This window comes from Lepisma saccharinum, chromosome 14 (assembly GCF_977018435.1).
Source record: "Lepisma saccharinum chromosome 14, izLepSacc3.1, whole genome shotgun sequence".
NCBI lineage: Eukaryota > Metazoa > Arthropoda > Insecta > Zygentoma > Lepismatidae > Lepisma > Lepisma saccharinum.
The window spans coordinates 78,835,802-78,860,659 of NC_139242.1; the positions used below are offsets into that span (position 1 = coordinate 78,835,802).

The 24,858-nt window shown below is 38.8% G+C and overlaps 1 protein-coding gene across 2 annotated transcripts in view; it reads right to left on the reverse strand.

Moving 5' to 3' along the window:
* Window positions 1-24,858, reverse strand: part of LOC145999075 (ly6/PLAUR domain-containing protein 6B-like) — a 357,012-nt gene that overhangs the window by 42,857 nt on the left and 289,297 nt on the right. For both annotated transcript variants that reach the window (XM_083136043.1, XM_083136044.1), the window contains exons 4-5: window positions 16,260-16,375; window positions 15,246-15,326 (exon numbers count right to left, since the gene is read on the reverse strand). In XM_083136043.1, coding sequence (XP_082992169.1) covers window positions 15,246-15,326; window positions 16,260-16,356 — 178 coding nt within the window. In that variant the 5' untranslated portion in view covers window positions 16,357-16,375. The remainder of the gene's footprint in view (window positions 1-15,245; window positions 15,327-16,259; window positions 16,376-24,858) is intronic.

Sequence of the window (24,858 nt, forward strand, 5' to 3'; positions counted from 1 at the left end):
GGAACCTTTTTCCCGGATCAATTTAAATACAGTCCAGGAACCTTTTTCCCGGATCAATTTAAATACAGTCCAGGAACCTTTTTCCCGGATCAATTTAAATACAGTCCAGGAACCTTTTTCCCGGATCAATTTAAATACAGTCCAGGAACCTTTTTCCCGGATCAATTTAAATACAGTCCAGGAACCTTTTTCCCGGATCAATTTAAATACAGTCCAGGAACCTTTTTCCCGGATCAATTTAAATACAGTCCAGGAACCTTTTTCCCGGATCAATTTAAATACAGTCCAGGAACCTTTTTCCCGGATCAATTTAAATACAGTCCAGGAACCTTTTTCCCGGATCAATTTAAATACAGTCCAGGAACCTTTTTTCCGGATCAATTTAAATACAGTCCAGGAACCTTTTTCCCGGATCAATTTAAATACAGTCCAGGAACCTTTTTCCCGGATCAATTTAAATACAGTCCAGGAACCTTTTTCCCGGATCAATTTAAATACAGTCCAGGAACCTTTTTCCCGGATCAATTTAAATACAGTCCAGGAACCTTTTTCCCGGATCAATTTAAATACAGTCCAGGAACCTTTTTCCCGGATCAATTTAAATACAGTCCAGGAACCTTTTTCCCGGATCAATTTAAATACAGTCCAGGAACCTTTTTCCCGGATCAATTTAAATACAGTCCAGGAACCTTTTTCCCGGATCAATTTAAATACAGTCCAGGAACCTTTTTTCCGGATCAATTTAAATACAGTCCAGGAACCTTTTTCCCGGATCAATTTAAATACAGTCCAGGAACCTTTTTCCCGGATCAATTTAAATACAGTCCAGGAACCTTTTTCCCGGATCAATTTAAATACAGTCCAGGAACCTTTTTCCCGGATCAATTTAAATACAGTCCAGGAACCTTTTTCCCGGATCAATTTAAATACAGTCCAGGAACCTTTTTCCCGGATCAATTTAAATACAGTCCAGGAACCTTTTTCCCGGATCAATTTAAATACAGTCCAGGAACCTTTTTCCCGGATCAATTTAAATACAGTCCAGGAACCTTTTTCCCGGATCAATTTAAATACAGTCCAGGAATCTTTTTCCCGGATCAATTTAAATACGGTCCAGGAATCTTTTTCCAATGTAACAATAGGCAACTTGGACCTAATTTAAATTATGCGAGAAAAACGGTTCCGGTCCTCTAGCGGAACAAAAAAGAACACATTAGAATTTATGTTTTCCTGGACCTTCAACAATCCTGCAACAGAGCATAAAGTGGATCTAAACATTGGTTCGACTTCCAGGAAAGGTCACATTTGTTGTTCCAGTCGGGTATGTCGAAATCAAAAGTATGGCGAGGCATACCTGCCCTGAGATAAAATGCTATTAGGAGAAGACACCATGTTTGTACCATGCGAAAAGAAAGAATTGTGCTCTGCAAGAGTTCTACAGTATCCTCTGAAAGCTCCTTCGTGGCTCGGAAGAAATTGGTCAAATGGAAAGTGCTAAGCCTGCTCGAGTGGTACAGGAGCGACTTTCCACTCAGCATCTTCTTCCGGAGCATTCTTCCTTTGCATCTGAAATGACGATATTGCGTCTCTTCACTTCTCTTTTGTGAGATTCGCCTCCTCCGACGCCCGCTCTTTATTTCGGCTCCGTCTTTGCAGCGAAAGAAGCGTGAGGGAGTAACTTTGTCTTTTGGTAGATGCTTCGGGATATTTCTTTCTGCCGTCCTTTATGTTCTCCGAGTTCAGTTCGATTTTTACATTCTTCGCTGAGGCGAAAGGGGGAGGGACTTGTAACATTCACTTCCGTTTCGGAAGCAGGAATTCGTCAGCACTTGTTTGTTCTACAACTGGGAGCTGGGATGTAAAACGATAGGAACTTGAGTGCTCTTCCAAAGCATGCTCTTTCGGGAGGAAACAATCATAATAATGGAAGCAAAATGCATCTACTAATTCTTTTACTTTTCATCGTCGTCTTTGATGTATTTTCCGGACGGCAAAGTAATTTCTTTAATGGATCGTCATTTTCCGTTTTCTGTTGCGAACCCAATTGGATTTGCCATTGATTCTCTTGCTCGCTGGAATTTCCCCGAAATTTCCTTGGGAAATTAAGACTTGATGCAGTAGCCTTTGCCTCAGAGGGAGATAGATTAACAGAAAAGGGCTACCAGACCCTTGCTTTGTGAACAGAATTTCCACCACTTCGTTTCAGATTCAGAAATTTGCAATTCTTGTTCAATCTACATACAGAAGCCATCGGCTAGATACGAAGACTTCGGTAAGTTTAAATGAGTTAATAGTAATATGAGAAGATTCTTTTCGTTTTGGAACTACAAATTATTTGAATTCTGATTCAATCCCCGATTGGGACTCAAGATGTTCAGTCTTGAAATGTTTAACACTGATACAGAAACAAGTTTACCATGAGTCAAAGTTAAACGAATTAGTTAGTTCTAAAAAGCCTAATGATAACGGAGTAGATTACAAATTATTTTTTTCTTAAATTTTTGTTACCAAAAAATATTTCTAGCTTGTTTCACAAGAATACATGTTGTACTTCAGTAAACTTTCTTGGTAACAAAAATTTAAAAATAATGCTATATACTCCGTCTAGTGTTGCCCACGAGACGAGACTTTGGCCTGTCTCGTCTCGTGGAAATGCTGAGAAATGCTGTCTCGTCTCGAAAATATTCGTTTCTCTCGGGACACATGATCAATCTCGTCTCGTCTCGAATTTTTAAAAGCCTGTTCCGTCTCGTCCCGTGGGCAACACTAACTCCGTCAGTTTTTAGCCTGAAGGACTATCTGCCCTTTGGTGGTCCAGGCGGCAAGGTGTTCGACTGATACGCGGGAGACCCTGGTTCGATTCCTGGGGTGGGTGATTTCGTGTTGAAATTGTTGTCCTTGTGTGGAGCGCCTCTGGTGTCCACCCAGCATCTAAAAATTGGGTCCCGGGGGGAATAAAAGGCAGCCTGAGCTTGGTGCTGATCACATCACCTGCACAAATGGCGAGACTTTTGAAGGTATGATTTATTCGAACGCACCTAACACCAACCCAAAGGTAAAATTTATGGTCATTCCGGTTCCAAATTTACACCTACACCATTCTAAATACAAATATAACCCCACTCCCTAGGTAGAAATTTTTGGATAAGCAATCGCTTTCAAGGCACGTTGCAAGGTACAGCATGTTGGGCTTCCCCGATGACGGAGTGGTAACGTCGTCGCTTTGTAATCAGGGGGTCCTGTGTTTGGTACCCAGTGGAGGCACATGGCACAGTGGTTCGGATCATACTTTAAAAATTGTAGGTCCAGTTCCGATTAGCCTTTGTGTGCATAAAGTGGACTTAAACAACAATTCAATCTATCGAGGTAATTATAATAATAATAACATAATAACCCGTGCCTCTACATCCCTGTAAGGGCTTTAGACTATCTCCGGACTGCCAGTCTCCCTACCACAATCCTACCTAGAGGTGTGGAGATCTTCAACCGGTAATGGGGTGACGTGTGGTCAGCACGTCGAACCCTCAGCCGTTATAGGAAATTTCGCACACACAGAACCCAAATCGTGTCAATTGACACATATATTGTGTTTTCAATGACACGTTAACGTGCATAAACTGCAAATGATACACCTGTATACACCTGTATACAAATGTATAAAAATGCATTTTAGTGCATCACACGGAATCTCATCTGATAAAAATACCCTTTTAGGTTTATTTTGACACACTAAAAGGTGTATCATTTGCAGTTTATGCACGTTAAGTGTTCTTGAAATCAAAATACGAGTATATGTGTCAATTGACACGATTTGGGTTCTGTGTGCAGACCAGGTTACGCTACTCATTCGTAGCTTCCCAATTTCCTTACGGTGGTGGGTTGCCACCGGTCCTATACACCGGCCCAAAACCCAGAGACTGAATCCAGGCGGACTCGAACCCATGCCGTCCCTCAGTCGGAGTCCAAAGCACAGCGCCTAAGACGTGCGAGGACGAGGACAACCAATCAAGGTATTTCCAGATCTAAAGATTACAACAATAAATTTGCGGCTGTGAAGGTTAACATATCCTTCCGGAAGATTTATTGCCGCAGCAAGATAAGCCGGATAGGATCATTCATATCTACACCATGTTTGTCAAATTCCTTCCGGTCTGTCTCAATACTGTCCTTCCACCTTGATCGTTTCTCCTACACGAAGGCATGTCCGTACCAAATTCCATTACAATATGACCAATAGTTTGCTTTTTATAAGCGAAAATCAGGGTTCGAGAGCGAGTGAAGGACCCTGTATTAGAATAGAATAGAATAGAATGGTCTTTATTTAAGCAGGCGTGTTTCGGCCTCGTGGGCCGTTCTTACAACCAACCCTTGTCAAAGATACAATAAATGAATAAAAACAAAAAGAAAGAAAAAAACACATAATGATCATGATAATACAATGAAGATAATATAAAGATTATACAATGATAAAATAATACATTGAATAGATTAGTATATATACTGTTGAGTAAAGATAAGTAATAAGTCTTCGGTAGTTCAATGTGTGTGCGGGGGGGGGGGGGGTAGGTTAGGTATGCATTATATGATGTGTAAGTGCAGGTGCAATTGTTAACATATGAAGGTTAATGAAGTTGTTGGGACAATAGTAAGTTCTTCAGATTTTTCTTAAAACTTTGATGGCAAATAATGTTAGTCAATGGTGCAGGCAGTTTGTTCCATTCCCTGATCCCTGTAACAATGATGGACTTGTTATATGTGGCGGTTTTATGTTTGGGGATTTTTACATTGTGCTTCTTGCGGATATTATGTTCGGCTGATGTTCTACGAGAACAGATCTTATCGGATAAGTATTTTGGGGAGCCACTCTTAAGTATTTTGTGCATCAAGGTGAGTGTTAAGTATTTTCTTCTATTGTTAATGTTTAGCCAAGAAAGTTTCTTTAAATAGGGGGATACATGTTCCTTTCTGTTTAGGTTAAATATGAAACCTATACAACAATTCTGAATTTTTTGAAGTTTATAGTTTAGGCCCTGGGATATATTACTGTACACTGGAGCGCAATAGTCTAATGTGGATAGGACGAGTGCTTGCATAAGACGATCTTTAATATTAGCGTTCAGAGTATGTTTTAAATGATACAAAGATTTAAGTTTCCCCATACAGTTTTTCACAATAAATTCGACTTGTGGCTCCCAATTTAAGTGTCTATCGAACACAATCCCCAAGTTTTTGCTTGTATCCACTTCGCATAGCGGTATAGTGCCAAGAGTTGGAGGAGAAGGACTACAGCTATGAACAATATATTCATGGGCAAAACAGCACTGAAACTGACACACAGCAAAGGAACTATTTCTCAGCAGTCACGTGGCTTAGTTTGCATTGAGGCCGGTGTAGATGAAAAGATGTTGCTTTGAACACATTAAAAATTGTGAATCTCCACTACGAATAACCTCTCTCCAGAAGACATATTTCAACATATAAAGTCATCTGTTAGAAAATAAAAAATTGAAGAACACAGAACAGAAAAAATTAAAAACAATAAGTTAAATATCATACAATATTTTCCAGTGCATTGTGCAAATAACTGCAAATCCCACCATTAGCACACAGCAGAGCGAATTGGTGCCTCGGGTAACAAAAAGTAAGCTTTAACGTCAAACGAAACAAACAATCTAGTTATTATAGAATATTAGTCAAATGGATATTTCTAGAGCTTGAGGGAATTAAAGGAATGACAAACAATGGGATTTTACATTGGTTCTGTATAATACTGCATTTAATCCGTATTGTTCTAATGCAGCAAAATCATATCAAAGGGTTTATTTGCGTTTTTTAAAGTACGTTCCTCTTTACTAAATGGTTCACTTCGTTGACTTAGCGAGGAAAGAACAGTGCGAGCAACAATCCAACCAAAAGCAATTTACAAACCTGCCGCATGTTTTGTGTAAAGATATATTCATGAAGTCATTTTAGTACATTTTCAACTACTATTAACCCGATGGTGTAGGGGTAACAGCATTACCTTGTAATCAAAGGTTACGGGTTCGGTACCCTGCGGAGTCACATAGTGAAACTTAAGTGCACTCCCGATTAACTTATATGTGCATAAAGTGTAGTTAATGCCAACATAGTACCGGCCTCCGGGGTGGAGTGGTTAGCAGTGCCCAGGTTCGAATCCTTGCCTGGGCATGGGTGTTTGTGGGTCCCTTCAATTTCATCATATCACCAATCAACAGTGCCTACGATTGGGTCCCAAAACCGGGGGTGGGGGTGGGGGGCAAGGTGCCAGAACTAGGGGGGCAAAGTGGCGAAAAGTGGAAGACAACTGCCCCCCAATCGCCGCCACTGCCATCATGATTACACCTCATCTTAGAGATTAGCCAAAAGTGGCAAAAAAGCGAAGTAAATAAAGCAACTCAATCAATCAGGACCAACATAGTCTGACAATAACAATTAAACCTAGTTTTCTATCTTTTCCTGTAAGACCGCCACTTCTCACACTCAAATTACTAAAACAGTTATTTTCAAACAATTTCCACCATATATCAGCATGAGCGATTAGTGAAAGTAAGAAATTTTTGCAATAGCTATGAGCGTATCTACTGAACTACAACATTAGTACTACATTCATTTTGTGCCAACCTGCATGATCGAATGGTTAGCACATCGCGCTAAGACGCCAGGGGTCCCTGATGCAAATCCCGCCTGTCCATGGGTGTTCTTTGTGAGTGCCCCGTCATCAATTTCATCATTCATCTCATTGTCGCGATTAGCCAAAAGTGGCAGAAAAGCTACGCTAAAAATCGAAATAAAAACAAGAAAATATTTTTCATGTACGCTTGTAAATTAATTGTGATATCTGGTTCTCTTCCTCTAAAGGAAAGAATCCATGAAGAAGCAAAACATGGCTTGCGTGACGACGAACCCCTCACTAACAGCTTTGTTCGCGGTGACCCTGTGTCACACGAGAGCCGTAACATATGTTATTAAGACGCTACACAGAGTACCACTTCAGCCGAGCAAGTGAGCAGATAATTTGAAGAATTACCACATCATGCAACACAAGGAGCAGAAGAAACAGACGAAAGGGTTAACTGATGATGGCAAAGAAAGGATTGCTGGAAACTTGCTGTGAAGGTAAACAGTTTGTTGATGTTTTCCGGTAACAATCACTGTGGCGTAAGTGTTAATCTTCTGTCGTGTTCTCTCGCTGCCAGACAGAACACATTCAAGACTCTGTGTTAAATGCCTTCCAGACTTGTTCGCACCAGTATCATTCACTGAGCATCGTTAAATCGCCGTGCAGGGAGACAACGTGGGAATACTTACTAAGATCGGGCACGGCACGAGGTGTGAGCACTAAAAAATTTACTCACCTCCGACTGATTCCACGCAACCCACCGTTTAAGTTGTTAATGAAACTTAATTTATTTTTTAATACTAACAAGGTGAACATATGTAAAATGTTTCTTCACTAGACCTCATAGTTACTGAGAAACAGGAGGCTTAAGTTTCAGTATTGTGCATGGATCGGTCATAGCCGAGGCGGTGGTGATAGCCTGCAGTGCTTGACAGAAAAAGTTATATCTCAGAGTCAAATCGACATATCACTTGGATTTTTTTCTATAGTTCATACATATATGTATATTCCATATAAAAAGTTGTCACCAAGATTCCCTTACACCGAGAGCCAGAAAAAAATTGTATTGTAAGTAATCATGATCTTTTTGTGTCAACGTCTGACGTTACTAAAATTGCATTATCACTAAATCACGTATTTTTTTTTCAAATTGAAGCTTGAAGTATGTTCTAAAAGGCTATAAAATAAAATTACTGGCTTTTCACTGCTCCTTCTAATAAATATTCAATAAAACAAATTTTATGTACGTACATTCACATGGGGTATTATTCCATGTCAAATCATCACAAAAAACTTATCTTCTCAACCCGACCATTTCAGTTTTTCATGAACTTTGGTAGAATACATGAAGTAACTTACATATGTAAAATTTTACCCCTCAATGATACACGGTATTCATACAGCACGGTTGTCAACCTTATAACAAATGTAAAATGAAACAATTCACAACTTTGCTTCAAAGTATAACTTTCATCTTGGGCTTGTTTTGAAGCTAAGGGAGTATAGTTTTAATTAAAAATACCTTTATATGAAAATATTGAAATTTTCACTTCAAGGTTATATATACAATAACTATACAATCCTGTAATATGTAATGTAATAGATGAAAACGTAATATAATGAAATACAATACAAATAAAGTGCTCAGCATACTAAAACGGGCTAACCGTAATTCTGAAGATATGACGTTATTTTTTGGCACCAGGACAATAAGCACATACCCCTGAATGTAAGCAGGTCGGCTTCTTCAGGGAGTTCCCCTGCATCGATTATTGTAGATTACTAATTCCTATTCCCCCTAAAAAATTAAGATTACATACCTTAAACTTAGCTCCAACTTTTATATCCGTGTGAAAATCTTCAACAAAAACAGTAAGGATTGATTGATTTGGTGTTTTAAGTCCACTTTATGCACAGTAAGGCTAATCGGGAAAGTGGGATCCGAACGCGGGACCCCTTAATTACAAGGCAATGACGTTACCAAAGCGCCATCGAAGAGGCTCAAAAAACAGTAAAGAGTAATGTTTTGTTTATCGAAATAAGAAACCCTTGTTTCGCTTCTTCCGTGTGAATAATTAGAAATGTCTGCGAACTTCATCTTCTTCCTTTTCTTAAGGAGAATGCTGGCTGAATGCATGCAATTAACGGAAGCACGTACTAGAAGATGTTTAGAACAAACCGTAAATGAGGAAAGGTTAATTAATTAATTCACGAGATTGTGCGAAAGAAAATTGAAGGAACTGAGAATGTAGAAGACATAATGGCGGGAGAACTAATTTCTCATCCGTTTTTTTTGTCAAATTTTAATGACAGTTCTTCCAACGAGTTATCCCCCCACCCTTCTTCATAAAAAAAGGGATGGAGGAATGCCAATTAAGTTTTATGTAACTAATTAATCAAAGTTAAAGAAATTTGATGGATGGACAGAGACCACTTCCTCCACAGATTATTTCAATATCATATTCTCTTTGAGACTTTAGCATTATGTCCCTGATATGCACAGGGCGAGCCGATGAAAGGAGCATAAAAAACGAAGGATGTTACATTTACATTGTCATAAAAGATTAAGGGATGATTAATATTTTTTTTTGGCCAGTTAAGGTTCCTGAGAACCACTTTATACTGTATCGGTTCATGCTATCCCATTTTAAACCGCATGCTCAGTATCAATCAGCGTATTTATGTATGATATTGATTCAAAACAAAAGAATGTGAAACCGACACGGACATATTGTATGTGTTGATACTATGTGTGTGTAGCGGATCTGTTTGTTCATATCCTTTGCATTTGAATAAAAAAATCACATGTGTGTTTTATCTCCGTTCTCTCTCTCTCTACACACATTTGTATCTATGTATGTACACACACACACACACACACACACACATACACACATAAAGCTACCCCTACACACTGTAACATACATGGAGATGGCCTACATGAAGGCATATTGGGAAAATCACAATCTCGGGATAATTGTGGAGGTGATGTGATCATCACCACGCTCCAGTCGCCTTTACCCTCCTTGGCACCCTTTTATTAGAGTCGGGGTGAACTCACAGCCTGTCCATAGACACTGTTGGAAAAATTCCCACCTGAAAAATAGTATATATACACACACAGTGGCGTATGTTGGGTTCACACCCTGGTCTATATCACAATACATAGTGTTCGAATGGAATGAAATGTGCTGGGGGAGGAATGGGCTATTTCCAGATTTTGATTTTGAAACAATACCACAGAATTCCTTGTTTAAATACCATGCATTTATACAACTGTTAAGCACTGGTATATTTGTATTTAATCTGGCAATACATTATGGTAGTTGGACACACAGTCGGGGGGGGGGGGGAGTGCACATTTTATGATCCTCACTTGTATCTTTCCTCTAATCTTTTGGTCCGAAAAAGATCTGTTGCTGGGAACAACACTGTTTTGAAAGAAAGGCCTCGATATAAACGCATGTTAAGCTACCAGAATTAAAAAGGGGGAGGGGGGGGGGGCTTGTGGTACTTCGGAAGTTCTTCATGAAGCTCGGACAGTTCGCCAACTCCTGAAGCGCCATCATCTTATTGAAATGTACCATTTTATTCATATTTCTTAATCGATTTTTCTTCTGTGTTGTGGTCTTTGGGCTTCAGGCTTCGTCTGATGTAGTGCTAACATCACCGTCTTATAATCAACGGGTCCGAGTTCGATATCCCATGAAGGTACATAGTGGTTTGGATCCCACATTACAATGTATACCTTGTTCCCATATCTCTGGAGCAAACGAACGAAAACAAGTCTCTGCACACGTAGTGACGCGAGATGGCTCCAATGAACACGCGAGATGGAACGGTATTTGCGTGAAGTGAGGAGGAGGTGGAGGCGACTGCAGTTACAGCCTTGGAGCAGCGTGTACTGATTCGTTCTGCCCACTCGATTCCCCCTCCCCCTTCCCTGCTGCTATGTTCGGCCTTGCTCCAGAGATAAGCTCCACTCGCTTTTAGTCTCTAGGTGTTGCTTCGTTTTCTCTCGTGGTTTACCTTGCTAACATGATTATAAATATTGATATCGATGGCTTTCCCAGGATTGCAGATAGCAAGCTGCCATGTATATTAAGGATGCTACCCTTTTAATTCAAAGGGCAGAGGCGCTGTTGAAATTGTTTATCAATTAGTTGACAGATGGTCAATGCACTGAGCTATAATGAGAAAAAGGATTCCAATATTAAGACTTTTACACATCTAAGCAGAGCGTAAGGGCTAAGAAATATTGTGAAAATTATACAATCTGTGATTATTATTAGCATAATCTAAAGTTAAGGAGACACTTTTGGTAAGGAACTGACATTTTAGCGTATTAATATGAGGAACGCTGCAAAACATATTCTTAGCTATTCTCTGACTGCCTGCATATGTTCAGTTATGTTAAAAAATAGTGGAGCAAGCTGTCCACCGCTATCTTCATTGTGTGTGGGATGGTGATGTTAGATGTGAATTGTCTGTTTAGTTGTGGATTTATTTCCAATCGTAAACCTCACATTATCCAAAAGAAAGCGTTTGGATTTGGGAAGACATATCATTGAAGTTGACTGTACATCATTCACATACAGTAAAGCATGTGAACAAATATAGGATCATCGTCAATTAAAACCTACATCAACTCTATAACCCCGAACCTCCAACACACACACAGGAGGAAGGTTTAATTAGATCCCTATTACATTTTGGAAATAATCACCTCTTCCCTCTGTACAGTCACCGGCAATACAAATGAGACACCTAGATCCTGAAATACCTGCTTCCCTGCAAAACGTAATGAGTGTTGCCTAACTCTACGGCGGTGTGAAAAGTTACTATTAAAATTCCATTAATGCCATAAGAGTTATACTAGCTTCATGCAATTGTGAGTTGCCTTTCTCATTTCTTGTATCTAATTTTTTTTGCAGATGACTGTACATCCACTATATTACCACCCCATTTCATAGCTGTACGATAGACTTGGCAACGCTACATCACATGCTCTGACGTCACGCTACGTAATCTCTAGGCCTCGTGTCCGAGCCAGGAGAATCACTTGGTCTCTGGTAGCGAAGCTACACACACACACACACACATACTGAGAGAAAGTTCTACTGCAGTTTAGTATTTCGATTAATATTTCCTATGAATATACAACATATACAGGGAAGGGGGGGGGGGGTGAACACTCAATTTAGGTGGCAAGAAGTAATGATTATTTAATAGTTATTTATACAAACGTTAGTGATGTTAGAATTCTTGTTATTAGTAAGTAGTATTTACTTGATAATGCTTTGGTTGTAATAAACATGAAATTGAAAAGATACTTTTGCTTATAATTTATAATTATTTACTAAGATTGCTCTCACTATAGTCCAGTCCCTGGCCATAAGACCCGCAGAAATTTTGAGGTGGACGAGTTCTCTCTTTTGACCCTGTTAGGGCATGCCTAAAGAAAGGAAAAAATCTTGGGTAGACATCTTGCATACCGAGCCCAAGTTTTCTAGGTGGCCATAAATACATGATGGCCGCCGCTTCATTCACCAACAAAATAAATCGATCATAACCCCTTTAATATTGGTTTTTGACAATTTTGCCTAAGAACATATTTTGTTCAGAATTAAAAACTAAACAAAAACTATTCTTATTTTTTTTTTCAAACTTGCATTGTTATGGAGATATATCCAGTGAAAGAATTCCGTACCCTTTTCTGCAAGGATTCTAAGCAATATTTTATATTGACAGCTCCTGGCATAAGACCCGCAGAAATGAGAAAATGTGTTATTGATGAAGTGTCAGAAATGCACAAAACATAGTGAAAATTAATTACAACGTTACGTCAATTAACAATTGTTTTTAGTGTGAAGACAAAAAGTCCAAAATTAAGAACATTGAAGATCGCATCCTTAACAAGAAAAAGAGGTTTGTTTGGGGCGTGATCATCCCCAACAGCTACACAGCTTTGCAACGACGTAAGAGTGGTTCAGGAACTCTACAGTTACAGTGGAGCCAGCACCATCAAAATTGGACCCTGAACGAATGGAGGAACATGCTCTTCACTGATCAGTCCACATTGAGTGTGCAAAATGATTCCTGTCGCACATTCATCTAGAGAGAACCTCAAGAACGATTTAATCCCAGGAATATGGTGGAAAGTGATCAGTTTGGTGATGATGGAATACTAGGGTGGCCAGACATCACGTTAAATGGACGTACAGAGCTGCACCTTTTTGCTGGAGGTACTGTTACTGCTCAGAAGTACAGAGACGAGGTACTCCAACAACATGTGAAACTTTCGAGAGTCGCAGTCGACCCAGATTTAATCATCTAGGATGATAAAACAGGTGCGCATCGAGCCAAATTGTTCGATGACTTTTTTGAAGATGAAGAAATCACCGCATGGACTGGAATAAATACTGTAGTGCATTAAGGAGACAAGTTGCAGCCCGCCAGCCTCCACCAAAGACATTTCCAGAGCTCCGCACTGCTCTTGGTGGGGTTGGAACCAGGTGCCCGTAGAGATCTTGAACCACCTTTTACGTCGTTGCAAGGCTGGGATGATCACGCCCCATACAAACCTCTCTTTCTTGTTAAGGAACCGATCTTCAATTTTCTTATTTTTGGACCTTTTGTCTTCATACTAAAAACAATTGTTAATTCACGTAACGTTTTGATTAATTTTCACTATGTTTTGTGCAGTTCTGACACTTCATCAATAACACATTTTCTCATATCTTCGTCATGCTTAACTTTTGGACACTACTGTAGTTACAAAAATTACAATAATATATTTTCACTTGCTATTTATTAACAGATAATACCACTAGAAAAATTTGATAAACGAACTCTAAATCATGATATGGACAGTATTTTATGCTCAGAACCTCCGTGGCGACCATCTTGGATTCTCGACGTCATGTACCTTCTCTTGACACATTGTCCAGCAAAAAAAACCACCTAGTATTATACTTATGATTGCATGCCTCATAATGAAGACAACCTCCATACACATGTCTTCCCTTCATTCAAGAACTCAAGGAACCTAGAAATGGTCAAAATGACTTCTGAATGAGATAAGGAGACATGGTCGATTTTCTTTGTTAATGTCTTCAGAGGCAGCCATCTTTGATGTATAACGTCACACGGGCCATGCGCCACAATAATAGGCATCAACAAAGTATCACAGGCAGTAATTGTTTTGCCCTTAATATGCCGGAATGTCAAGTAAAATGTAAAATATTGCTTAGAATCCTTGCATTGTTTCCATGATATGAAAAACTATTTTAAAATTACTGCCTTGGTCAGCATATTTAGTTTTTCAGAATCCTTGCAGAGAAGGGTAGCTACGGAATTCTTTCACTGAATATATCTCCATAACAGTGCAAGATATGAAAAACACTGTAAGAATACTTTTTGTTCCGTTTTCAATTGTGAACAAAATATGTCTCTATGCAAAATTGTCAAAAACCAATTTTAAAGGCGTTATGATCGATTTAATTTGTTGGTGCGTGGTGAAGCGGTGGCCATCTTGAATTTATGGGCCCTTAGAAATCTTAGGCTCGATATGCCAGATGTCTACCCAAGATTTTTAAAATTTCTTTAGGCATACCCTAACAGGATCAAAAGAGAAAACTCGTCCACCTCAAAAATGTCTGCGGGTGTTATGGCCAGGAGCTGGCAATATAAAAGATTGCTTAGATCCCTTGCAGAAAACGGTACGGAATTCTTTCACTAGATATACCCTACTGTATCTCCATAACAGTGCAAGATTTGAAAAAAACTGTAAGAATATTTTTTGTTCCGTTTTTAATTCTGAACAAAATATATCCTAAGGTAAAATTGTCAGAAACCAATTTTAAAGGCGTTATGATCGATTTAATTTGTTGGTGCGTGGTGAAGCGGTGGCCATCTTGAATTTATGGGCCCTTAGAAATCTTAGGCTCGATATGCCAGATGTCTACCCAAGATTTTTAAAATTTCTTTAGGCATACCCTAACAGGATCAAAAGAGAAAACTCGTCCACCTCAAAAATGTCTGCGGGTGTTATGGCCAGGAGCTGGCAATATAAAAGATTGCTTAGATCCCTTGCAGAAAACGGTACGGAATTCTTTCACTAGATATACCCTACTGTATCTCCATAACAGTGCAAGATTTGAAAAAAACTGTAAGAATATTTTTTGTTCCGTTTTTAATTCTGAACAAAATATATCCTAAGGTAAAATTGTCAGAAACCAATATTAAAGGAGTTATGATCGATTTATTTTGTTAGTTCGTGAAGCGGCGGCCATCATGTATTTATGGGCCCCTAGAAAACTTGGGCCCGGTATGCCAGATGTCTACCCAAGATTTTTTCCTTTTTTTAGGCATACCCTAACAGGATCAAAAGAGAGAACTCGTCCATCTCAAAATTTCTGCGGGTTTTATGGCCAGGGACTGGATTACTACAGGCACGTAGTTGTATGGCTCTAGGATATTGGGGGCCCAGTCTAAGTATCCACTGCGTGGTACGATGTTCGCCTGTAATTTGCTTCCTATATAGAAGCAATATATGTGGGGATGTCATAACTACAGTGACTGAAATGAAAAGATGTAAACCTACCTTCTGGGCATGCCCTGTCTATGGCGAACCTATTGCAGACGTTGTTGTCAGTCACATTAAAACAGGTGTAGCAAGTGATATCTGAAACGAACAAAATATAAAAAAATATTAATTCCACATGTTACTACACATATTAAAAACTGAGAAATTATTTTTATTGGACCATAGAGAATTTATATAGCTTATATTGTAGTCTGTATATACTTTATATACAACATATTGTGTTTTATATGATTTTTAGTGCTAAATTTTGAGTCATTTTATTCAAATGGTGCTTAATGCTTGTTAGTCCTTCCCCACCTTGTCCTCCTAGAAATTTTGCGTCCCCCGTTTTGGCACCCAATCGCCGCCACTGGGAATTACAGGCACATCAGAAGGCAAGAAACTATGGCTTAAAATTGCGGGGGGGGGTTCAATGCAATGGCAATCATTTTTCGTTAGTAAATATTTGCATAAATAACAAAAATAATTCAAATTCTTAGTAACCACTTCGTTCATTCTTTCCAGTATTTATTTTGAATAGTAACCTTTGTCGGCCATTTGTGCTACATGCACAACATCCTTACTGTGCATAAAGTAGACTTAAAACACCAACTCAATCCAATACACCGACGGGAAAGATGAAGTTTAATATACTTATCGTGTGAAGAAAGTTCTTCATAGCTTGAAAAAGCAAAAATATGGTGAACTGTTAAAATTTGCTCATTTGAGCATGACCTAACGAAGTACCTGAATTTATTTAGTCTTTTTCATAACTTGACTATTATATCATACCGTAACATATCCTTCCCATATGATCTCCACGATAACGTTTGCTGAGCATTGCACGATCAAATCATTTTACAAAACTCTCAATGTAGTTTTGTAATTTTCATACACTAAAATTTCGCTGTAAACATGGTTAAGTGGTAGGAGAGGGTACAATGCCTTAACTTCGCCATGATAAACAAGGCGTAATAAAATCAAATAAATAAATCGTAATAAACAATATTGAGCAAATCCAAATGTACTTACGCCATGGGGATGATTCTCCATTGGCGGAAGCTGAGACGAACAAACAGGTGACCCAGACGAAACAGAAAATCCAATATCTCCTCCTCCCCATGTCCATAGAAACGGCACGTCTTCACCTAGAAGGAGAAAAAGCCAAGGTCAGTCGCAGGTCACAGGTGGCGTTCAAACATAATGTACGGAAGTTACAAAAAGCTCTCGCCACGAAAACAGTCCAGTCAAGATCGGAGCTTCCCCTTGCCTCCTCCACACCCCTGACCCTCCAGGGTTGCAACACTTTTTCTAACCTGCTCAGTCGACACTTCGCGCGTTGATTTCGTCGGTTGAAATTGTTGCTTATTGGCAACACTGTATGCGGTTGGCGTGACCTTGACTGGACTGTTTTCGTCGGGCTCCAGTAAACGTAAGTCCTATATCATTGCCGATGATCCAACCTCCGTCGCTGTGGGTATAGCACAGCGCGATATGACGTCAGAGATCCCGGGTTCGAATCCCGGCATGACATGACTATTCCTTCAGCAGTTTCATCACATCATCATCGACGCGGTTAGCTACAAGTGGCATAAAAGCAAGTAACGTAAATAACCTAATTCAATCAACCAATCAACATTGCCGGCGAGAGAAATACTTCATGTAAGGCTTAGTGTATCACTACGTTTTGAGGCATCTTAGGGAGAATTCACACCGAAGCGACAGGCGTCACGCGTCGCTTGTGGATTTCACCAATCGAACGGAGGCTTGTGCGGCCTGCCATTCCTCTACGGTGTGAAACTTTGCTGCTGATTGGCTCGTTCCCAAGTGACACGTGTATCCCGTCGCTTTGGTGTGAATTCTCCCTTGTACCGGGTGTGAGTTTCGTTTAAAGCCCACCTTATGCACATATAGGATAATCTGGACTGGGCCTAAAGTTCAAAGTTGATGCATATGTGTCTTCACTGGGAATTGAACACTGTAGCAGGTGCTATCATTGTTTTCGTTACTACTAGCCTTCTCTTGAGTGTTAACGATTGTTACATAAGGTGGTGTTAAAGCTACCAGCTCAGACGTTCAATGTTTGGCCATGAAAGAAAACCAGGTCCATGGCTTTCTCTTTACTTCGATCCTGCAGGATTTTCTTTGATCTCGGTTCTCATGGTTTTCTTTGATTCTCAAGGAATTGTCAATTCAGAATTCCTTCCGGAGGGCAGAACAATGAGGACTATGAAAACGTTTTACGTCGTTTACGGGAGTCCATCCGCCGTAAGCAGCCTGAGATGTGGTAAAGAGGACAATGCTACTTCTCCATGATAATGCTCCTGCTCACTGGTTCATATCCTAGGTGAGTTTATATCGACTTAGGTATCGTAACATAAAAGATAAGTGTGAGACACTTTTGTCATTAGGGAGATAGAGGATGTGACCTCCTCGTCTACCGTTCTCTGTATTACAAGCGCCTTGATATTTGGTACAATTGAAAAGTTAGCGGGTGTATAGCTGCCGTTACCGGCCAAGGGTACTCAGATTTCTGGAAAGAGTTAATGTAATTCGAATAGTGAAATAGTAGCGATATTTTATAACAAAAATATTGTTTTCTGTGGCTTACAGGTCGTAAGTTACACCAACTATTATTATTACTACACTCATGTCCAAAATTAAAGCAACAATGTGTTATTCACGGATGAATCGCGATTCAGTCTGCAAAGTGATTCTCGACGGGTATACATCTGGAGAGAACAGGGAACACGATTTACCCCCCAAAACATTTGTGAACGGGATCAGTATGGCGGTGGCGGTGTTATGGTAAGGGGGGGGGGGGCATTATGATGGCTGCGAAAACTCCGCTGCAAGAAATTATTCGGGCACATGGGCAAGGTTTAACCGGCAGGAGATACCGCGATGAGATATTGGCACCTTGTGTCAGGTTGTTTCGAGGTGCTGTTGGCCCAGGGTTCATTTTCATGGACGACAATGCTCGACCCCATCGTGCTCAACTTGTGGACTCTTTCTTGGAAGGTGAGGATATTCAGCGTATGGAATGGCCCTCTTCGTCTCCAGACCTCAATCCCATAGAGCATGTTTGGGATGCTCTGGGGAGACAGATTGCATCACGCCAGACTCCCCCAGACACCCTAGTGGAGTTACGGCGTGCATTACAAGAAAAATGGGAGTTACTGCCACAGGATCTGCTTGTGAACCTGATCCGCAGTATGCAACATCGCTGTGAGGCTTGCATTGCTGTTAGAGGTGGTCATACTCCGTACTGAGAGACGTTTGTTGTTTTTTCCTCATGGGGGATTTTTTGGTTCATACGGCAAAGTCCTACATTTTTCATTTTTTTGGTTCTTATTCTTATGAGACGTGTACTTTTGTTTTCTTTTGCTGTAATATGTCTTACAGTTGACATTATAATGTGCCTCTTTTCCTCATTTTCCTGTTTGTTGCTTTAATTTTGGACATGAGTGTATTTGAAATAGGATTACATTTAAGCTTACAGTCTATTTTACAAAAAAAACAGCATTTTGTCCTACATCAATTAATGTTAAGTATACAATTATGCAAATTGCATATGAATGTAGATATACAGAATATGGAAATCACAAAAGTATGTAATTTTTAAAAAAACTTAAGAATAAAAGTAGTAGTAACAACAACAATAATAGCAATAATAATAATAAAAGTGCTTATGACTCTGCCCCACCCTGAGAAAAATTCCTTCGGGCGCCCTTGGCCTTTTCTTTGTTGTATGCTCTAAAATGTATCAAGAGATCAGAAATGTCTATATTTAGCTCGTTGTCTCTGTTGCTGTCAAATTTTCACGTCCTACAACATTCGAAATTGCTACTGAATGCCGAGCTGCTACCAAGAAAAAGAGACGTCTGCGAAAGAATTGTCTCTCCGTTTATGTAAAAGCGTTCAAGGATGAAGGATGCAGCCCTCTCGGCTGGGAGAGAAGGATGCTGACAGCTTCCCCCAGCTATTCGGCTCCTCGTTGACTTTCAGATGAGAGCAATGAATACATCTGACGGACAAATCGCCGCTTTCGAACAAACTCTCTCCGCTGCTCGCGAGTCAACTGTTATTATTCTCTGAAAGATGCATGGATAAAATGCGACCGACAGGAGAGAATCCCAAACAAGTAGCTCCCTTTTTCTGTCTGGGTATCTTTCAATTAGGGTGGATAAAAGTCATGATTTTTTATTAAAAAACTAATTTTAGATGTTTTTTTATTTAAATATATTTCTTGATTTTTTTAAAAAAACAAGCTAAAAATGGTTTATATGGTTTTTGGCACCATATATATATAGATAATCGTACATGTTCTTTATAGTAAAGCTTTTTTTGTAAACGGCCCTGTAAAATATTTGAACAGTTTGATTAAAGCAAATAAAAAAATATTTGTAAATATTCATTTTCCTGTTTCTGATACTATATATATAAACCTAGTATGGAAATGTTTGTTGAGTGTGTTAGTGAAACTATAATATTAGGCGCATCCAGAAAGTAAGTTTCCCTGGGGTCATGCACAAAAAGGAAACATTATTTCATTCAATGATTTATTGCCAGAGATGCAGCACTTGTTCAGTTACTTGTCAACGTAATTCCCGCCGGAATTCAGGCACTTGTCATAGCGTGGGACCAACTTCTGTATACCTGCGTCGTAGAAGTCCACCGCCTGGGCGCCGAACCACTGTGTGACAGCCGTCTGAACCTCTTCGTCGCTGTGAAAATTTTGACCGGACAGGAACTTTCTCAGGTGCTAATCACTGGGAGCGAGATCCGGGATGTACGATGGATGATCGAACACCTCCCAACCGAACGTGTCCAGAAGGGCGGCTTCGCGTTGTCGTGCAGCAAGATCACCCCGGCAATGAGCTTACCGCGTCGCTTATTCTGAATGGCTCGTCGCAATGTCCCCAGTATTTCACATTAACGATCAGCTGCCATGTTTATTTACAGTAAAATCATAATGACACTCTTTACGGTTTAACAAAATTAGTATTTTGTATATTTTTCTACACAAAATGTTTGCTATTTTTGCCTACAAAAAATATTGAATTTTCAATTAAGAGAAATGTAAGTTTGTTTACAGTGTACATATTACATTTCCTTTCTTTTTCTTCCTTAGAACCTAATAAACGCCATTAAATGATTACAATATTAATGTACATTCATCAAAAGTGAATCTGATATCTACAAAATCCTTATGTACATTATTCTATAAATTATTTATTGAAAGTGATTTAAATCAGTGATATTTTTAAAGAAAATCACTTGGTTTAAATCTTGGTTTATATCAATCCACCTTGTATTATATCTACACAATAAAGAGTTCAAAACATGAGCCATCTCCCCACGGAATTTAACATTAAATTTTGTATTTTACCTACTGGTAGTATACTATATCAAACTATATCACAACATATATATATATATATATATATATATATACACACCTAGGTATATATGAAGTATAGCTTGTCCACAATACATTTAAAAATTGTGTTATACTTTATTTATTTTAAAAGCTACTTTTACTTCACAACTATAAAACATTGACTTTTCCAGAAAAATATTAAATTTCCTTTCTCTTCTTCCTTTCTTTTTTTCTTCTCAGATATCCAAAAGTTGTCCAGACCGGTAGGTGTCCTAGTAATGATCATGAATGTTTTACATTCTAATATTGGTAATGCATGCTACTTTGTTCCTCATTCTCTAAATCCATTTATTCTCATAATTCTAATTAAAGTATACAAATTTAGAGAATCAACCAAATTGTAAACACAAATACAGCACTGTATGGCAATACAGAGTGTCCACATGGAACCTCCCTGATTTCAAATTACAATTGTGCGGAAATTATTCGACATAGAGTCTTGCGGTTATGCTAATAACTTCTGTTGGTGAAATATGCAAATTATATGGATTCACAAACATTTAAAGCTTATATGAAATTAAAAACATTAATAATAATTTTCAGATTTATTAATATTGTTATTTACATGAAGTAGGACCACTTTTCGTGGAATGCCTCTATTACAAGATGGCAGTGTTAGCTAGAATGGCATCGGTGAGATGCAAGTGGAAAAAAAGTAAGTCGATAACCAAGGTACAACATTTCTACAGAAAGCAGTACGTTTGTTTATTGGAGTATACAGACCGACACATATATTCACCACTGACCAATTTTGAAAATTACAAAATGTCTCTTTTGGGAAGAAATATTCTTCTCTGGGGAGGGCGGCTGGAAAAATGACACATAACGTAACATTAGAACGGTTGGAGGGATGAAAATGACCCCTACCTTCACAGTTTCTTTAATATCTATACCATTTTTCTTATTTTTTTCCTCGAAATTTTGTGACTTTTTATAATTCTTTGTCCTCTTTAAGATGGTATATTGAAATCTACAAAATATAAGTTTCTTTCTGCGAAATTTCATGTTATTCCCCTAGAACAGAGGGAGTGGTCAATTTGACCCCTGTAAAGTTTCATTTATGCGTGCTGCAATATCAGCGTTAGGTTGCGGTTCCTGCGTCAACCTGTCTTTAGCATGTTCCCACTTGTCACACTTTACATGTCGTCATGTATGTAGTCTTCTTGGACCGGGAAGGACGTCTCCGAACATGTGGCATCAAGTACCAGTTTCTCGTGATGAAATGTTGCATATTCTGAAGTGTTCAGTTGTTCATTATTATAATTGTTATTTGTAATCAAAATGTATCACAAACCACCCAAATACTTTCATTATAGTGCACAAAGGACAGAAAATAATATAAATTAAAAATATGTTCGCATTCTAAAATAATTGCAATTTTTAAATGAATTTATTACGAGGGGTCAAAATGACCCCTTTCCGCTGTTCTAGGGGGTATCAGATCCTTCGTCGTTCTAGTGTAAAAAATGAGGCACTGTGTGTGCAAAAGCTTGACAACGCTCACGAGTATCATACTGGAAATGACGTGAGAACATGGACATCATATGTAATTGACACTTGTTGGCGAGAGGATAGATGCGTTTCCATGCGTACGTAAGAAGCAACAAGTAATTAGTTAACTCCGGAGACTGTCATTCCCTCAACACAGGTGCTGCAAAGAGCCGTTGCTTAGGACAGCCTCGTTTATCACGTGTAATTGAGTGCTAATATGGAAGAGCTGGCGATGAAGTCATCAAGCTACGTACAGTGTTGCCAGCTGCTGCCAATGATTCCTACTAAGCTTAAACCAAAACTTAACCGACGTTATTACTAAAATTAAGAAAACACTACGGGAAATCGTTAAGTCTTGCAGTGAATGTCCAATATTGATACTACATATATTATGCAATTCTCTTTCTCTTTAACTAATGGCATGCTGCTCTTCTACATCACTGCTTTAATCGCGACGATTGACCTGCACAGTGCGTTCGTTTTGGCTCTGGGCCGAGATAGCGTCTGACATGGAGCAGATGCTTCGCGATTAACGAAGAGATGTAGAAGAGGAGCATAAATAGACTAGGGAACAAGACTACGATGCACCTGTAATTTTGAGATCAGGTTCTTGTCAAATACTTGCAAATTAAACATTTATGTAAAATAGTTTGGTCGATTACTGCCTGTCAGGTACAATCAACAGAAAAAAAAAGTCACAAGAGTTGCTAATCTCCATTTTTATTTATTTATTTACTTATTTGAAAAGTCCTGAATACAGAAAAATCCATTTTACATCAGGATATCAACCGGAAAAGAAATAAACAAAATAATAAGATGGACACATACACACACATATACATATATAACAAGAATAATAACAACTAGGGCAAAAAGAATATTTACACTTCAGCTGCTTTATGCACGCCGTTCTGTAAGTCTGCTTTGATAAATGGAAGCCCGGAGCGTCATTTAATGAGTTGTAAATGGTTTGTAGCCTGTAGAGAAGTGATCTTTGTTCTAAGGATAGCCTTAAGAATTTAATGTAAAAGAAGTTGTTGCATTTACTGTTGGGACGTGGGATTCTGATATTAAGAAGTGGCAAGAGATCGCTGATAAAAAGTTGTCCATTAATGATTCTGAAGAATAGTATTAAATCTGAGAGTTGACGGCGAAGATAAAGGTCATGAATTTGTAGAGTGGATAGAATTTCTTGTTTGGAGAAGTTTGCAAGGGCTGGGCATCTGTGTTTGACTATTCTGACGAAGAAACTTACTACTTTGTTTGTTTTCTTTAAATTGCTTTCACATGCCATTGACCAAATACAGGAGCCATATTCAAGAATAGGAACAACACCCATTGTAAAGTAGGTTTTGAGGGCAGAAACGTGTGTTATGTCTGTAAATCTGTAAATTAGTCCAAGTGTTTTCATCGCTTTCGAAGTTATGTAGTCTATGTGATGGTTGAAAGTCACTTTGCTATCAAAAATGACACCAAGATCCTTGTGCTGTCGTACGAACGGAATAACCTGGTTGCATAACTTGTAGGATGGCGCTGTGCTATTGGATTTTAGAGTAAACCTCACGACAAGAGATTTATCCGGATTTAATTTGAGATTCCAGTCTTGACAAAGGCGTTCAATGTGTTTGAGATTGTCTTGGATATAGCATGTGTCCTGAAGTGAGGTAATGTTTCGGAATAATTTGCAGTCATCAGCATACAATAATACTGAACATTCGGAAGAAATGTATTCGTGAATGTCATCCATGAAGAGAGAGAAACACAGGGGCCCCAGAGAACTTCCTTGGGGCACACCGGAAACTACAGGAAGCCACGACGAAGAGCAACCAGATGTGATAACCTTTTGCTTTCTATTGTGCAAGTAAGACGAAAGTGGTTTAAGAAGAGCTCCGTGAATATTGAATCTATTTGTTACTTTGTGGATGAGTTGCGTGAGAGAGATAAGAGTCAAAGGCTTTGGAAAAGTCGAAGTATAAGTTTACGTACAGTAATACCTCGTTAATATGTTATTCTGTTTCCCGCTGACTTTGTATTGTACTGTATAGAGTATTTAGGCCTATGCCCATTAAATACACCATAATAAACGTGTTTTGTTGCTATAAACGGACTTTTAATGCACTTTCTACAGTTCTTTTAGGTTATTTAAGTTAATCCGGACTTTCATTAAACCTGTCAAATTATCCCCCCAATAGTCCGATTTAACGAGGTGTTACTGTATTTCCAATAGAGCGCTTCTGTGGGTCGGGCTATGTAAACTCTGTTTCTTTCTCTTTTCCTCCACACCTTTCTTAAGCTGTTTTTATTCTCTCTCTCTCTCTCTCTCTTTTCTGTTTTATGTCATTTCCTCTCCCGCTCTCTTTTTCCTCATTTCCTTCTTTCCCTCTTTCTTTCGTTACTTGTTTTTCCTTTTATTCTATATTTTATCTCCGTTCCTTTATTTCTTTTATCACTTTCCGTCTAATTTTTCTACCTGTTTCTCTCTATATATCCTTCGTTTAACCTTCGTTTGATTTGATATATTTTACTTCGCACCTATGACTAGACTGGTATTCGAACCCGAGCATTTATCAACGAAAATAATACATTTATGACTCTTGTTTAGGCGCCTATGTTTTTCTCCTCTTTCCTGGTCACAGTAAGCATTTATCTACTCTTTCCACTAATTCAACTGCTGTGTGTGTCGTAAGGATCTTCCAA